This window comes from Glandiceps talaboti, chromosome 18 (genome assembly GCF_964340395.1).
Source record: "Glandiceps talaboti chromosome 18, keGlaTala1.1, whole genome shotgun sequence".
Lineage (NCBI taxonomy): Eukaryota > Metazoa > Hemichordata > Enteropneusta > Spengelidae > Glandiceps > Glandiceps talaboti.
In genome coordinates, this window is record NC_135566.1 from 15,950,778 (window position 1) to 15,969,879 (window position 19,102).

Below are 19,102 nucleotides of genomic sequence, written 5' to 3' on the forward strand. Positions count from 1 at the left end.
ATACATATAGTCTGTCGTACGTTATACACATAGTGTCGTATGTTATACACATAGTCTGTCGTATGTTATACATATAGTCTGTCGTACGTTATACACATAGTCTGTCGTATGTTATACACATAGTCTGTCGTATGTTATACATATAGTCTGTCGTACGTTATACACATAGTCTGTCGTATGTTATACACATAGTCTGTCGTACGTTATACACATGTCTGTCATATGTTATACACATAGTCTGTGGTATGTTATACACATAGTCTGTCGTATGTTATACATATAGTCTGTCGTATGTTATACACATAGTCTGTCGTATGTTATACACATAGTCTGTCGTACGTTATACACATGTCTGTCATATGTTATACACATAGTCTGTCGTATGTTATACATATAGTCTGTCGTACGTTATACACATAGTCTGTCGTATGTTATACATATAGTCTGTCGTATGTTATACACATAGTCTGTCGTATGTTAGACACAGTCTGTTGTATGTTATACATAGTCTGTTGTATGTTATACATAGTCTGTCGTATGTTATACATATAGTCTGTCATATGTTATACACATAGTCTGTCGTATGTTAGACACAGTCTGTCATATGTTAGACACAGTCTGTTGTATGTTATACATAGTCTGTGGTATGTTATACATATAGTCTGTCGTATATTATACACATAGTCTGTCGTATGTTGTATAGTCTGTCATGTTATACATATAGTCTGTCATATGTTATACATAGTCTGTCATATGTTATACACATAGTCAGTCACATGTTATACCTATAAATATTAGAACTAGGTTTCAGTGTCACCATATCTAAGTTAGACATAGTTCAATGAACTATTAGTGACGTGGGTTTGTAGTGTTTTACCAGCAGTTTTATGTGTAAACTACAAATTATGAAAGGGATATAAGTTTTGGCAAAGATACTTTTTGACAAAATACCATCAGTTATGGCATCACTATTACCATCAGTCACTTATTTTGTTTAAATCCTAACCCATAACACCAAAGTAAAGCATTTTCTGCTCTGTATGTACCACAATCGTTTATAGCATCCATATCAAGTACAACCCATACACCAAAGTAAAGCATTTTCTGTACTGTATGTACCACAATCATTTATAGCATCCATATCAAGTACAACCCATACACCAAAGTAAAGCATTTTCTGTACTGTATGTACCACAATCATTTATAGCATCCATATCAAGTACAACCCATACACCAAAGTAAAGCATTTTCTGTACTGTATGTACCACAATTGTTAATAGCATCCATATCAAGTGTAAATGTATACTGTTTCATTTTCTAATTGGCCACATTAGAAAGGCCACATGCTAGGCTTGTAAATAAACCAATTGAAATAGTATACTTCACTTGATATGAATGCTATAAATGATTGTAGCACATAGAGAAAGTGCCTTACTTCAGTGTTACTTGTTGTACTTGTGTGTCAGAGATAAAAAAAAAAATGGGGTCTGTTGGGTTGTGAGAAATATACCAAAAAAGTCACTTTTAAAGGGGCACAAGCTGAGTTTATAATTTTTGGGCAAGATTTATGCTGTGTATTTTTATAAAAGTCACTCATGTATTGTACTTACTAAAGCATACATAATTATCACTTGCAATTGCCTGAACTCAAACCTAGTATTAAGATATAACATATAAACAATGTGATGACGTAATTTTTTATATGTACCAAAAAATGTTGAAGAATCCATTCTGGGCAATAAACAGTTCTAGTAATGTCAGAAGGCAATGGTAATGTCATAGAAGGCATGCAGTGATATTAATATACTGTAACACAGTTTACTCAAGATTTCATGCAAATATTTTCACATAAGTAAAAATTTAAATAATCTCAGCTTGTGTCTCTTTAATGTAGTATGCATCATGGAAATAAAAGTCTTTGACTTTCACTGAAATAAAAGTCTTCAACTTTCACCAAAATAAAAGTCTTCAACTCACATTATTATGGTCACAAAAATTTAACCAATGTTCAGTTAAAACGAAAAAACAAACAAATCTGGAGTTACCATGGAAACATTTGAACAAGAGTCAAAATTATTCTAAAATCAACATCTTTTTAGAATCCAAACTGGCTGCCAAATATACTGTTACCATAACTAATATGGGATAATATGACATTGTCACCTTCCTTGAAAACATGATGGTGAACAATCTAAGTTTCTTATTTCGAAAGTACTAGGAACAAACTATCATTTGACAAAGTATTGAGAGATTTGAAAGAGTACACTTGGCAAATTAGCTGCCCAGGAACTTTCTACCCTGATATACATCTAAATCAATAACCATGATCTTAAAATATAAAATCACAATTGTATATATTATCTAATTATTCGTATTTCTATATTCCGTATTATAAATTTACAGAAATCAACTTTTGCTAAATTTATGCAAGTTTCTCTACACAATTTGAAATTCAAAGAAACAGATATAAGTTTCTATAGGAGTAAACCATTTGACCAGCAGGAGGGGAGGGTTGGATGATTTGGACACAACAACAAAGTTCTTTTTCAACCACCATGGCAACAAATTTTTCTTTCAAAGAGCTAGACAGCATTTTTTTTTTTTTTGCCTTGCGGGGGTACAAAAATTTGTTTATATGTTTTAAATTTAACCACTCTCATATCGCATCGTGTCGCATAGGAAATTACTGACTAGTACACAAAAACTCTGGGCAAGAGAAATCAGAAATATAGGAGTAGTGCGCAAACACTGATAGTCAAAACAATGGAAAGAAAAAAGTACCTTGTAAATATAATGTATGGTAAAATATGTTTTATGTTCTCATGTATCTGAATTTTTTTTTCACAGCATCCACGTACATTTAATTATTCGTCATAAATTAAACAAAATTGAAAAGATAACACGAAACAGAGTACATATATTAATTTGAAATGAATTTACAAAAACCTATCATTTGTATTATTAATAATATTACACCAGTATTAAATTTTGTTTCACTTTTACTGAAAGCAATATTGATTGTTTTCAAATGAAAATTCATCTATGTTTGCATAACTCAATAAATTGCAAAAGACTAATAAATGTGTAAAATGTTTGGTACTGTACGTACAAAAACAAACCTTTTAATACATTCTTAACTTTTTGCAATGTATTGAGTGTACAACCGCAGACTTGGTCTATGTTGCTTCATATTGATTTTTCAAGTAGGAAGCCATGATAATTTTTTTTCTAAATTAAAATTCAAAATAAATACTCAGTCCTCATCCATATGACCACTTGTTGTTGCCTTTAATTTTTGACGTTTTCCTTTATTGTTTACAACACTTTTTTCTTTTTTTCTTTTTTTCTTTTTTTGGGGGGGGGGGGGGTATCACTTGTTATCTTTGCATCACAATGGATTTGATATTTGCCATATTAAAGTTGAATGAGCTGTGAAGATTGGTGGAATCACATAATTTGTTGTTCAATATTGTTAGAACCGATACATACATACATACATGATAAATTTGTATAAAATATATAACTAGTACACATGATCGATAAACAATAAAAAAATAGAGCACATATATGTATGACGTAATGGTGTATAAACAATATGAAACTAGTTACGTAGTTACTATTCATACTCATACAGTACTTTACTTTTATAATTACACGGTGTCGTTTACGTAACGTCGACATGACGCAATGGTTCACTGATCATTAACTTTTACATGTAAAAGCACGTAAGTTAGTAATACACTGTTAGCGTACAATATGGTTACGTATTTCGAACAAGTTCATTCACCGGCTCCCTGGTCCATGTGTGTGCATCAGCAGTAGTTTATAAATTGTGGCATATACAATTACCTTGTTCCGGGTCGGTGTACAGCGTATGACATTCTCTCAAAATTCTCTCGTTGACGGTGACAGTGGCTGAGTCCGTTGGATTCGCTGATGTTCTTTGTCTAACTTTGCCTGACATCGTGAGCTCTTCAAGATTTCCCCTTTTGCCTTCTCAAGTCAGCTGTCTACGTACGTAGCAGAGCACTTTACCGGTTCGTTTATGACACACTTCCGGGTTGGTCTGGACGAAATGCACGATGGGTATTCTTCTTATAGACATACGTGGCAACGGGTGACGGACGAAACAAGCTGATGATTGACGCAAAAAGTACCTCATAAAAATGTACCACGCAAGCGTTTCTTTCACTTTTTAAAAATATGTACAATGACTGATATTAAATGAAGCAAGATTGAATGAATGTGATAGGAAGCAAACTGAAACTATATATTGAGCTTTATTGAAAACATCGTTCAATTTAGGCCAAGTGATGCAAAAATATCACTTACAAAATGAGAAGTATCAATATCTCTACAGGAGAAAAAACTATGGAAAGCAAGCGACATCGATATAGCCTACCTGTAGACTTGAAGAACTAACGTTACTACACTATTTCCGCTAACCTATTTTGATGTGTTTCAATTTTCACTCGTCTACTTGGGGTGGGGGAGACGAGCGAAAATTAAAAAAAAAATCAAAATGTCAGTTGGATAGCGGCCCGAAAATAAGCTTAATGTATTAGCGTTAATAGTTCTTCAAGTCTACAAGTAGGTTAGCGACATCATGAATAGTTCACGACTCCCTATTTTAAGTTCTGCTGTTTAACTTGCTTACCTGTGTACCACTTGAATATTGTGAAGAAGAGAATCACTACTAGAACTCAGATTTTTCACTTTTTGGAGCAAAGATTGACGTGTAGACAGTAGTGCAATTGAAGAAGATGGGTATTAGGAATTTAAAAAAATCGTGTGGTTCCGATTACATTCAATTTTAATAGGTGGGGTAGGTAGATTTTTTATTTTATTTATTATATTTTTTTGTTCATGTGTGAGTGTCTAGTTCAGGTTTTCCATTGTTTTCCAAATGGTCTCTGTGTTGTTTATTTCTACCTATCAGATGTACAACCATTACAGATTAGAAGAATAGTTTTATATTGTCTTTTTAATTTGATGTCAGTTTCCGCACCCACTATTTCTTGCGAGACTTCACACACGATTTTCATGATTTTATTATCATTTTTCTCGAAAACGTAAAAAAAAATTATGTGTTAAATGTGTTTTCAAAACTTAACCAATTTAGCCACTATATTTGCGAAAAATTCTAAAATTTTCAAAAATTAAGAGGAGAATTTTGGAGAATGTCTCTATATTGGACCAGTCGGAGACAGTGCTATTACACCTGTCAATTTTGAAATGAGAAAATGGAGAGGGCCATGCAAAAATATAGTATTTTGAGTAAATTTGCCATTTCTAGATGATCTGTTACTCTAAATAGCTTCTTACGGGAGTGAAATTTGCAAAGGTCCTACTTTGGGCGGGGCCGGGGATACCTCCTCCCCCACACCCTCCCACATCCTCCCACACCATCCACGCACAGCTACTTCAATATGGTACTTATCAACACTAATTATAAACAGAGAATTGGCATTCGCAATCATGTTGCCATTCAGTGTAAGCATCGTAGACATCTGTGCTGAATTTTGAGCAGCATTTTCATTAAAGGCCAGCAGCCGGCAAAATTGGCAGGTGTAAGAGCGTGATTGTCTCCGACTTGTCCAATGTTATGAGAGACCATGGAGGTATACCTTCATGGTATGGAGAGAATTTCTCCAAAATTCTCCTCTTAAGTTTTTAAAATTTTAGAATTGATGGAAATATTTTGATATTTGTTGCAAATATACTGGATAAATTGGTTAAGTTTTGAAAACATAGTTCACATATTTCGGCATCAAAATTGAATCGAAATTTTCGAAATCAGTGACGAGAAGTTAAGCCCCCTCTACTACTACTAGTACTCTCCAGTGCCGGGCTACACCGGTACCCACTGTCCTCTCCATCTGATCTACTTAGTTCTCCTGCTGCTGCAATTAACTAGTGAAACCCGGAATTCCAAATTAATACCAAATCATCATCATAGCACAACTGCAGAGTAGGAAAGATTGCCCAACTCTTGACGTTGATGGCAGCATGATCTTGAATGCCAAGTCTAGTCTGTGGACTAGTAGTATATTTAGCAGAGTTTTGGAGAAATAACGACCACTATTAATCCCTTCACGCTAGCTGCACTAACTGTAACCAGAGTTCTATGTTTTCGATCAGATAGCCACCAATATATAAAAACTAAAAATATTCATATACCGATATTTAGACATTGTATGATTACTCAGAGGTGGAATTTATCCAAACGTAGTACTTAGTACAGTAACAAGTTGAAATGGCGATCGCGTTGTTGGTGCGCTGATTTGAGATTTTTGAAATGTTGCATTCTTATCAGCAAAATATTTTAAAGAAAGTGTAAGAAAATAACCCCAAACAGATCACTGAGAAGGAGAAATAAACATCCGTAACCTTTTGACATAATCATTTCGTTTGGTTCAACTAACTTATAGTTCATCGATCCATGTGGTAAGATTGCTACATATATATAGACCAGATTAATAATTGAGAAGTGAACATTACATATTATTAATAGCCATAAAACTTATTAAACTTATTTGTAATATATACATAAAGTACAAACTGAATTCATTTCAGTCACTCTATATGATCATAAGCTTTTCTTTATATTCTTTTTTACAAATAATAACAAATTATTCATTTTGTGCAAGGATAATAGTAATACAGGAAAGTTTTTAAAGCCTGTTTCCAATGTGGTCCCATGATAGCAATAAAAAGTCTGAAAAAAATAAAAATAAGATAAATAATCTTACGAAGATATCACTTCACAGCGAAAAATGTACAGCTAATCATTGTCTCTCTCCATCCCTTTATTAAATCATTCATACATCATGCATCCGTCGATTTGTCTGTCCACCTTTACTGTCGCGAGATCTGTCTACATAACAGTTAAGTCAGTTTGTCTATGTATGTATGTATGTATGTATGTATGTATGTATGTATGTATGTATGTATGTATGTATGTATGTATGTATGTATGTATGTATGTGTGTGTGTGTGTGTGTGTGTGCGTGCGTGCGTGCGTGCGTGCGTGCGTGCGTGCGTGCGTGCGTGCGTGCGTGCGTACGTACGTATGTATGTATGTATGTATGTATGACTGTTTGTCTTTTTGTCCACCCAGGCAAACACCCACACCTCGCCCACCCCGGGCACCCACCCAAGCGGCATATTTTTGAATGAGCATCAACGTCGTCTGAGTATTTACATGAGTATTAGTTCAGTTCATTTAGGGACAAGTATCCTCAGATATTATCTGAGATTTATTAAATAAAGTCCCTCAGATCTTGTTAGTCGTGCGAAAATCAGTGCTGATCTGTATTATGAATAGGGTGCCCTCAACGTTGCTTGACATCAATATGGCGTCGCTTGTAGCTGACTATGGTGTTTCGTCGAGTGATTCAGATTGTGATTCGGATAGCGGCGAAACAGAACTCAATCACACAGGGTATGTATGCATTCTTCGAACAACTATGGCGTTGCTGTAAACGGGTCAATAAACTTGAATAAGATCTACGCGAAGGTACTAAATATGTACGTGCATTTCTATTCTAAGAAGTGACACTGAAAAAGTGAATGTAAACATCATGTGTTACTCGTGAAATCGACGTTTGCAAATCAGACATGTTGCATTTCCATGTTTCCAGGCCACAATGCACTCAAAGTTTTGAATGTTGGCCATCGAAAAGACAATATAGTATGTACACATGTCAATGTAGCACAGCATTGGCACGCCGGTTTATGAGAGGTCAAGAAACCCAATAAAACATTTGACTAACTAACTTGCAATATACAGTAATCATGCTATAAAAGATTGCCAGATCTGCAAATGAGACGTGAACATAATACACAAGAACAATTAGTTGCTTGTATCCTACACATTCAATATTTTTTCCGGTCAGTTCAAGTTGAACTATCAATTGCTGTGTTGTCTAAAATACAAATCACATTTGTATATTGTGTTAAAAAGGATGTAAATTGACTAAATAGCTGACCGACTGCCAAATGACTGAATTTTTGGACACGTCCCTATAAACACATAGAATGTTAGTCTACTATTGATATAGAGGGATGAACCCCTAGCTGAACTGATATATATATGGTCTCATATACATGTACATGATGCCATTGTCAGTCTATGGTTGACATAGAGGGACGCACCCCTGACTGATGACTATTTATGGTCTATATGTATTTATTTATTGCATCCCTTTTGTATCAGGGTCTCACTAAGCATGATGGGAGCTGCACTAACAGAAAATTAAAACATAAAATACATATATACTATATACATAAAATACCAGTCTACTATTGACATATAGGGACAGTCTGACTGTACATACCCCTGACTGAATAGAGACATCAAATACCACACTTCTATAGACAAACAGAGATGACTGGCTGCTACTGTAGAATACCAGTTTTCTCATGATACAAGTATATAATGGGGTGTATCTCTGACTAAACAGACCTGCCTACCGTGACCTGCATACACTGTATTTGGGGAAGTAACTATGTACATTTGTACCATAGCATGCACATAGTGGAACATACCCCAAGCTAAGTGTTGATAGCCATAAAATGTGGCCATCAACACGTGCCAGGGGTATCTGTATCTGTATAATACTGCAGAGTAACGGGGTATCTGTATCTGTATAATACTGCAGAGTAACTCAAAAATTGAGCAGTAATCCTGCAGGTGGATATGTTCCACTATGTGTATGATGTGGTATTTAAAAGTGATACTGTACACCTGTTTTGCCTGCATTTCAAGGTCTAAATGATTAATTTTCTGTTCCAGGGTATTACTTGGTATTGCAGACACAGATGAACCATTAAGTGGTGGACTGAATATGTTGACCAATAGTGATGATAGTAGTGACTCTGAAGATGACACAACAACACAGACGTCAACATCAAAGTCACAAATACCTGAAAAACTCCCTCTCCCTGGCATATTTAGTGACACTACGAGAGATCGAACACTTGGAAAATGTACATCCTCAATTTATGCCAATCCATTTAAAGACCAGGAAGATGCTAAAACTTCAATCTTAGAACAGCATGTGAAGTTGAGTGTGGTTGAAAAACAAGAACAGAAACAAAAAAATGTTTGTTATAAATATTTGAAAGGAAAGTGTCGGTTTGGTGACAAGTGTAAGTTTGCCCACAGTGGGAAAACGCCTATCAATAGAGGAAATAGTAACAGTACTGGAGGGGAAACAACTACAGTTGCTCAACAAACTGGTCTAGACATGGATAGTAATGCTGACCAAGACGAAGATGCTGCGCAAAACAAAAAGAGGAAACACCGACCTGGCGTTACAAACACTCTTCTACCACCCAAGAAAGCCATGAAAGCATACACCAAACAAAAAAAGAGTGAACGACCTTGGATGACATAGATACTATCCATAAAAACAGAAAAAGCTGGAAATCATGGTTTATGTACCAAACTATTGGCAAAAAGTTCCAAAATGTCCAAGTTGTAAGATTTAACCAGAAACTATGACTTAGAGGATATTGAACACTGTTAACTTTAGATAGTTATTCCTCGAAGTTTGGTAAATACATGTATGTCATTTGAGCTAGAAATATTCAGTTATGTTGCCAAATGTCAAATCGCTACAAATTTTAAAAACTTGCCCCCTAAAACTCTGAGACACCTTTTTCAGGATTTGTAGTTGTACAGGTCAAGTTACTGCTGGCAGGATGACTGTGAACTACTTTTATAATCCAGAGTCTTGTTTTAAACACAAACTGTGAAGCCATTATCATTATCATTATGATGATGGAAGGGAATAGCAAGGTATGTAAATGGAAAACAGAGATTGGGGGATGGTAGATGGTAAAATACACCTGTATATACCTTGTGTTGTTCCACCGTCATGATTTGCAAGGTACATGTAATAGATGTTCAAGATGGCTGTGTATTTTATGCATAGACTAAAAACAATGATTCTTATTTGTAATTTTGTTTACCCAAGCCAGACTTGAAACTCAAAGAAAGTGAAAGAAACTTGGATGTAAGGGTGTTAGATACAAGTATGTATGTGTAGAGTACAGGAACAATCTGATGCAAATCTGATGTCGGAATACAAACTTGATTTCTTTATTTACCTCTATGTCCTCTGTATGTTGTTGTATGTTTTCAATTTTGTTATTCCAGGAGTGATTGCCTTCTTAGTAGGAAAAAGGTGATCACTCCCTGAAGACCAAAATAAAAAACAAATAACAATATATGAAGGAAATAGAGGTGAATATGAAACTGAACTGTATTCTTACATGGGATTTTCATCAGATTAAATACTGGGCCAGGTTGGTGGTACGTGTATAAAAACTTAATAATTGCGTCATTCAATACATAATTGTTATATGAAAGGTTTGGCCAAGTGTAATTCTGGTGTATTGAGGCTTCTCTGTATGAATTAGACACATCTATATACACATGTTCATGTATTTGTATAAGTAGATGTATTGTGTATAGCTTTCATGAATTCATCCATCATCTAGTAGTTATCTTTTAAACTTCTTACTGTACAAATTGGTGTTTCACTCATTTAACATGTCATTTCTACACAACTTCAAAAGCAAAAGAAACAATTACATAGGTGCCGTGCACAGTGGGGATATATAAGTAGTCAAGTTGATATGTTGATTATCAGTTTGAAAATAAACAATTCAAGCCACATGTACTGTTTTTATCAGAAGTCAGGTTCTTCTGCATTGTGAAAGAATAGCAATTTGCTTATCACTTTTGGATATGATTGGAAAGGATCTTGCTGTTTGTGTTGTGTCTCAGTTATTGTTAGTCTACAGTTGTTGAAATATGTAGATCTTTGTGTCAAAAACGTAATGTCCTATGAGTGAAACACCAAACTAACATCATTTTAGCTGTAGCTTTTGAACTCCTTCATGTTGTTGTATTGTATAAATATCAAAACGTGGACTTTTTGGTCCATACTGTGCCATATTTGTTGTCTATCTTCTTAATCACTGAAACTAACCACAAACATCAACTTTAGCATACATGTATAATGTGGATCATGTTACGCAGAGGTAGTTGGAAGAAATATATTCAATCCTAGAAACCTTTTTAGTATAGCTAGACATTCCAGGATATATCCCTATGAATAAGACCATACAGTGTAACTGAAGTTGTGGATTATGCTCTTGAATATTGATATTTGGGAATTTGTTGTAACTTTTTTTTTTGCTGGGGCAATTTTTTTGATGAAAATATATCCAAGCACGAATATTAATGACCTAGTTGTATTGCTGAACTTTGCAGGCTGGGTATTCAAAATGTGTATCACTCCACTCTCACCGGCCTCCTGTGAGAGGGGTTGACTGACGTGTGAGGGCTCCCCGTCATTGCGCAGACTAGCAATCATAATGAAACTCCTTGTTGACCAGAGTGACAATTACAGTAAGGTATGTTTATGGAAAGTGGTTGTACTCTACACCAATACATCACCGTCTTGTTAACCATTCGTCCAGATCTACATGTTTTATCAAATAGTCTCTTTCGGTGGCTTTGGTTGAATTTGAATTTCATCTCAGGACCTCATTCAGCTAGACATAAAGAGAGATCTTGATATTTGATGTCACAGATAGCATAATGTGCATTAGACTAGTTACTGAGGTAATGACTCATTTCAACAAGAAGATTACGTATGACAACAGAGACGTCAGCTTGAAAATTAATTCTGTGGTTGTGTGCTAACTTCAGGGCTATAGTCTCAAATACCACATCATTTACCTAACTTTTAGGTATTTTATTGAATATTCAATGAATGTATTCTTTTTTCAACAGTATTGGTAGATTTTAGATTTTGTACATATTGTTAGTTTTAACCCTCAGTCATGGCCTTGCCATCATCAAACAGTTCTGACATAGAACTTTATTGTATTGATAGACCCTGGAGTGAAGGTCTATGTAGTAGGGAGTGTTGTTTATTTTATTTTTAGGACTTAAAAAGTCCACAATTCATTGTAAATAATATTATTGTTGTTGAGACTTCAAAAGTCTTGGTAAATGTATTAGCTTTAATCTGTACGGCCCGAATATGGGTTTCATGGACTGAAGTTGTGCGGCGCAAGGGCTTGACTTTAGAGGGCCTGTAAGCTGTACTACCGAGGTCCACAAAACCCATTTTCGGGCTGTAAAGGTTTTATCATATACCCATGTAGTGGCACAGAAACATCATTTGAATCATATAATCACATAAATTGGCACTGAAACATTATTTTATTCACAAAAAATGTAAAATAGTGACAAAATTAACAAAGCCAAATCACTAAGCGTATGGATATCGATAAACGTGCCACTTGCCATATTTGGGCAAAGAGTGCAGGATGTGATGCCTTCGTTAGTCGCATATGCTCTCCATTGAATTGCATTGGAAGTGATAATGATAATGTTTAGTAAACCCTTAGTAGCTGTGACTGAACTATTTTTTTGTAAGTTTTGAAAGCACAACTGAACTATAACAAACTATGTTTTTGTTAGTTTTGAAAGCAAAACTGAAAGATAACTGGAACTATTGTTTTCATAAGCATAATTCAGCTAGGAAGTTTAACTTTATCAAACCCTCCCAAAATACTGGCGCAATTGTGCTTCATTGCTATTGGCTTGATTTTTTTTTCATTTATGTGTCTTACTATGCTGCTGTAGTACCCTCAAAAGCATCAGGTCATGATCACTTGGCCATCATATATGGCATGTGTAATACAATGTAGCATGATGATCAACCATTGAAATCCTGTCAGCATCCAACAAATGCACTATTTCTTGATAAATGAGTACTCTACTTCTTGCCATACCAGTTTGAATTATTTTCCAATAGACAACAATTAGCAAAGATGTGACAGCTACTGCTGCTTTACTGTCTTTCTTTCAAGATAATTTATTTGAAAATTACATTATTTTTATGTCTTTGTGTTTGATTATGATTTACATCTGTAGATATGGTTAAGTATATTGAGTTTGATTTGTAGAACTGAACTTTCGGTTTGCAGTAGATCAATCTACCCAGATGCAACTGCTTTAAAGAAATTACCAAAAAGTATTCAATAACATGTACTTAATTTTACAAATTTTGAGTAACTGTTTGTTCATTAAAGTTATAACCTCAGCTTATGCTTTATTTATTAGACACAATAAGAAAAGTAATTATAAGAAATATGTTAAAGTGATGTGGTTAGCATCTGTGATGCCGTCAGTAATGAAGTAGCCTATCTATGGACTTGTAGCTGTTGACTCAGACATGACATTTCTTTTTATTACTTGAATGTTCTACTTTGCTGGTGTAATTGGGCAAAACGAACTGATTGCAACTCTTAGTATGATGTCTACAGACAGAAAGATTAATCATTTTATTGAAGGATGGGTTTGGGTTTTCTTAAACAAAGTTTTAGATTTTATTTCTGAGGCTTATACTAAACAAAACCATACTCTGTCATATCACTTTGCAACAAGAGTTGCGTCTCTTTCCCTATCTGTATTCCCCTGTATAAATGTTTATTATTACATATGTACCAGACATTACTTGCACTGGTGCACACATACTAGTGGTATTTTCACTGCAGTGCAATGCCGAAAACATTATTGCATACCTGCACAAATGATATGCAAATGAGGATGTGATCGTTCAGTACACATGAAATCGCATGATTTTTATAAAATTTGCTGTTTCAGATAAACATATGTAGTAATAACAGAACTCCATGCCACACGAGTTCCAGTGTGGGTACTCAGGGGGGGGGGGGAGTTGCACTCATGCTTGTAGTGTTTTTTGCTGCACTTTCACTTGCTACGGTCATGAAAGTATGCAGACAACACTGCAAGCACTCGTGCAAATACTTGGGTATGCCACACTTACACTCGCTCATCATGGGGTTCTGTCATAGTCATTCCAGATGCTATACTTTCTTCATCACACTGAAATAACCCATTCATCTACTGAACTCATCACTTGTAATACCTGTTTCTGTCTGCAATCTTTCCAATCTAAACAAAATTTTATTTATCAGTATGACGTGCCTGTAATAAAACTACTTGTAACTTCAGTAAGGGATGATTGCATGATGTCACACAAGCTCAATAAACAAACTTTATTTGTTTAGAGGGAGGTCTGTGGTCAATGCAATTGCTTAACTTCATTTTTACACTTCTTCTAAATTACTGCTAATTTGATGCACAGTGCAGGATTTTCAGTTAGTATTTTAATGTTTACATGTCTTTACATTGTATTGATCATACAACTACAATTTTTACCATGGTTTACATGTTGCACTTGAGAACATTCGTTTAAGGGGAGGGGGGTTGGCCTAAACTAATGAAGATCATTTATTGAGCTTGTGTGAAATTGTGCATTGTGTTATGTTAATGTTCAAAGCTGTATAAATACTAAAGTTGTACAGTTATTGTCTCTCTCTTGAAATAATACATTCTCACCGCATATGGTACATGTACTTATGCTTTTAAATCTCAAACTTTATTTAGTGGGGCAGTCCAGGACTCTGCATTGCCTTTCAGAATTCTACCTGCTTATGTACTATTATAACTACCAACATTCATCTGTTATTTATATAAAATGAATATTTGTAATTCAGTTTTATGAATTTTTTTACATCATCTTAATGAATAATGTAAGTGTTACTACTACAGTGTAAGTCAAAATAAGTGAAAGTAAATGAAACCAACTCATATTAGGGATGATCACAGAATGTTACACAAGTTCAATAAACAAACTTTGTTCGCATAGGCCAAAATCACCTCAAAAATGAACATACACAAGTGTTACAACTACACATATAACCATGGTGAAAATTGTAGTGGTCAAACAACTGCAATTGATACAATGTAAAAACTTGGTAAACACATTAAAATACTAACCAGAAACCCCACACTGTATATCACATTAGCAGAAACTTATCAATATCTCAGTAGTAAATACAGAGCCTTTTATCATTGTAGGCTTTCAGGTTTTCAAAATTTGGTTAATTTGGCATTGACACTAGACCCCCTCCTCCCTAAATGAACAAAGTTTGTTTATTGAGCTTGTGTGACATATTGTGATCGGCCCATATCTTGTTAAACATTCATGTTTTTTTATTTTAGCAACATGAATTAACAAGGTATTCTGTTCCTTCAAAGTTGTACTGGATACTAGTAATTGATAACAAAGAACACACCAAATATCAGTCTATGAGGTACGCCATGACCGAGTGCCCTCACACATTAGTCAACCCCTCTCACATCTGTATTGAACTGTATTCCAATCTGAGCTGGTTGCATCCAATCACAGATAGGTACATAATAAAAGGCATTAAAATGACCATGATGTGAGAGAAGAGGCCAGTGAGGGGAGAATGACACAATGTATCTTACAATTTAACAAATTATAACAAAGAAAAAAACAATTATGTCAAAGAAAAAAAACAATAACAGAAAAATTGTAAATATCTAGTTGTTTTGGCTACATGTATGCATGTATTTCACTCGAGGGATATGTAGTTGTGTATAACTGTATGGATATTTGACTGTATCACAAACGCATATTTGCTTATGCATCATGTAGATGGATGTGTACTTGTATCTCATAAATGTATGACCATTTATTTAGTAATAAAGCACTTCATTGACAATGTCAGATGTTTTTTAAGTCAAAACCATAACAGCTGTTTGTGTTTATTGATATATCTCTGTAAATTGAAAATATATAATTAATGTACATTCTTAAGAAAACACCAAAAAAGGACTATCAGGCTTATGGCAAATATAATGTTTGTAAACATGAAATTAATTAACACCGCATCGTGTTGATTAAAAAGCTATACAATGGAAGATACACATATAAATCACAACTAAGAAGTCAATACCATTTGTCTCATGTTATTGTTCACTGGCTCTGTTTGATACAACTTCAGACACAACCAGGCAAAAACAAACAACAAAAATACACACACTACAGGAGTCAAGACTTTATGAATACAGTTTCTTTTGACAGTTTGTCTAAATGAAGTGAGCTAAAGTGCCACCATGCAGACTTCAAACCATTGGTGCCTGTATGTCTGCATTTAGTTGCAGTACTTTTAGATGGGTTATTTCATTTTATAGACAAAATGTAGCAAGGAATTGCGATACTGCTCTTCGAGGGCAGAATATGCAATTTCTTACTGGTTTCTGCATGGTTGTATCAAACACTGTGACTGAATAGTAACATGTAACGAGTATTAAGCCAATCAGCATAACTTAAAGTGTTAATGTAGTCTGTACTAAAGCTTAAGAAGTACAAAATATTTCAAATTACAGGCAGATCAGCTTAGTAAATGGAATTGAGCTTTTAATCTGTCATATTCAATGAATGACAAATTCAATAGTTACAACTGTAGTGATGTCTAGGTGGCATTGATCTATCAAGCTGATGAATATGTTAGGTCAATGAATATTTTATGAAAATAACACATACTTTATGCAAACTTCTTGTAACTTACAAATAAAAAGAACATATATTATTCAATTCTTGTTACGACAGCATATTCAGGAATACAAGTATCATTCGTATATTGCCCAGGGTCACATTACATCATTCAAAGAGTTAATCAAATTATATAAATGGAACAACCTGTGTTGTAGAGAAAGTAGGCAGTGACATTTTCTTATGAAACAGCCTGTTTTTGTTGTTGCAAAATTAGGCAGTAACATATTCTTACGAAACAGCCCATCTTTAATGTGGTGACATTAGGCAGTGAAATTTTACTTATTAGAAATTTACAGGCTGTAGGAGTATCATTGGGTTCAGTAATGTTTTCTCTGTGCATTACTTAAGCTTTCTTGTTATTTTAGACATGTGGACAGGAGACCAACACAACACTGTATTGCCTAGTATTAGGGATACATGTACTTGTAATGCAGTGTATTATATTGTTTTAGGAGTTTGCTAGTCGTATATAGTATTGTATTATGATCGACTAGGTCGAAACTTATTAATATTGTTGTTTTGGGACAATAGGGAACTGGCAAACCTGCCATCTTGAATATCCTGAATGTGGCATCATGGGAAATATGATAAATATGAATTAATCAGCATTGTAAACAATATTGTTACATTGTTTGTAACCACAAATAATCTAGTCAGGTTATCCTTACCATTGCTTATTTATCAATAGTTCCAGATTAAGTATTATGATAACTACCGACAATCCCATAGTCATTTGTGTCTGAGCATGCTCATCAGTCTGGATTGCAAGTTCTGTATTTGTTCTTCTGTTATCAGTATATCACCCTTTCAAGGGATAAACTCTACTATTCGATGTTGTAGCTGGCAGTGTCGATGCTCTTATCCTTGGATTTGGCTTAAAAGTACCTTTGATAAGTGCATGCTGAAGGAAAAACAAAGCATATAAATAAAAAAATACATAAGTATTTTAGAATATATTTCATTTCAATATGGTGTCAATTTTCATACAATCGGTACAGAGACAAGTAGAAACACATTCAACTAAAAATAAAATAAGTAATTTAGAATACATTTCATTTCAATATGGTGTCATACAATCGGTACAGAGACAAGTAGAAACACATTCAACCAGAAATGTGCAGACACCTATCGAAGTTTTACATTTTACACAAATCAAAGGTTACAGAGTTCTTTGATCATATTCACAAGATACACAAACACAACAAGAAAATAGCATTGCCACAAGATCAAGTATTCAACATGGCAAAACATGTTCTTAACCGGGAGGGAGGGTCATTTCTAGAATGAGCTACTTCTTTAAACATTTTGTTCATATTGCATTGATATTATCACTTCCACGGTTTCTCCAAATTAGTATACCTTCTGAAAACACTGTTGTATTAATATTGTTAAGGAGTTATCATATCAGAGTTGATTACATACCATCACCGGATGTTGTACCACTGTTACTATTAACCATATAAGGTAAAATGAAACCACTATGTAATGACGTCATTTCCTCTGTATAGCCTTGATCCAGTCCACTGTTTTGCAATTGGCCAAATACCTGTGGTTGTTCTCTTCCTATCTCCGTACTATCACGATGTTGCTAACACGATACGCATAAAAATACAGAAATATATCAATTCGTATCTTTCAACCAACCAACCAACCAACCAACCAACCACACACACACACACACACACACACACACACACACGACAGTCAAAATTCAAGTTGTACAATCTCACTTATTTATGTCTATATTGATAGATTTGGATTTGTATGCAATTCTGACTGAATAAATCGACTTTAAATATCAAATAAAATGGTGACTCTGGTACATAGCAACAAATATAGTAATTCTGTAGAGGCCACAAATAGCCTGTAACGCACATTGTAGTTCCCTTGCATGTGTTCATTCCTAGGGATACTGAATCCTACAAACCTTTGATTTTCCAACATAGCGTTGTGTTTGATCTAGGTGCGATGAGTCATCCTTGATACTTTTGTAATAGTTCTCAAGTCTTGTCCTGTAATTGTCGTACAACTGATTTCTTATGACGATGGGACGTCTCCGCGGTCGACGTCGTGGCTTTCTAGGTCTCAGAGAAAGCCACAAGTAGACCAATAGTATAAGGCAACAACACAGTAGAATTGTCCCAGTAGTTCCAACGGCAGCAGCCAAAGGTAATACATATGAAACATCTGGATATGTGAAATAAATAGCGACAAGGGAATAATATATCAAATTGTACTTATCTGTACAGACTTTGAAAAAAATTGCATTGGCTTAATTCTGTGAGGCCTCATATGCACTAGGTTGTAGGTGAGGAGAAATAAAGTTCTCCATGATACAAAATTGTAGGCTATATTTTCCAGAATAATGTGAAAAACAACTCTGTTAACAGCAAAAAAGTACTAACTCACATTTGAACTTTTAGGTGTATTTCCATGGCTGAAGTTATTCAAAATAAACAAAGAAGACGATCAAATAACCCCTGTCATTTCGGCAAAGATGTCTACAAAGATGTGGCGAGTTTAACCTGGTATGACACTAGAGAACGTCAATCGCATACGCCGCCATGGCTCCAGCTACGGGGTTGTATGCTGCCCAGAGGGCCATTGTACTGTTATTG

General features: G+C 34.7%; 2 protein-coding genes across 2 annotated transcripts in view; one reads left to right on the plus strand and one right to left on the minus strand.

The window, feature by feature from the left end:
• LOC144449060 (uncharacterized) overlaps positions 1 to 4,054 on the minus strand; it is a 50,045-nt gene extending 45,991 nt beyond the window's left edge. Inside the window, exon 1 of the mRNA XM_078139472.1 lies at positions 3,850 to 4,054. Coding sequence (XP_077995598.1) covers positions 3,850 to 3,964 — 115 coding nt within the window. The 5' untranslated portion in view covers positions 3,965 to 4,054. The remainder of the gene's footprint in view (positions 1 to 3,849) is intronic.
• A 4,951-nt stretch (positions 4,055 to 9,005) lies between these two features.
• LOC144449744 (uncharacterized) lies at positions 9,006 to 9,505 on the plus strand (the record flags this gene model as incomplete). Its single annotated transcript, XM_078140320.1, has 1 exon — positions 9,006 to 9,505. A coding segment is annotated over one exon (396 nt), but the record flags the coding sequence as incomplete, so codon positions are not given.
• Between the last annotated feature and the right edge of the window lie 9,597 nt (positions 9,506 to 19,102).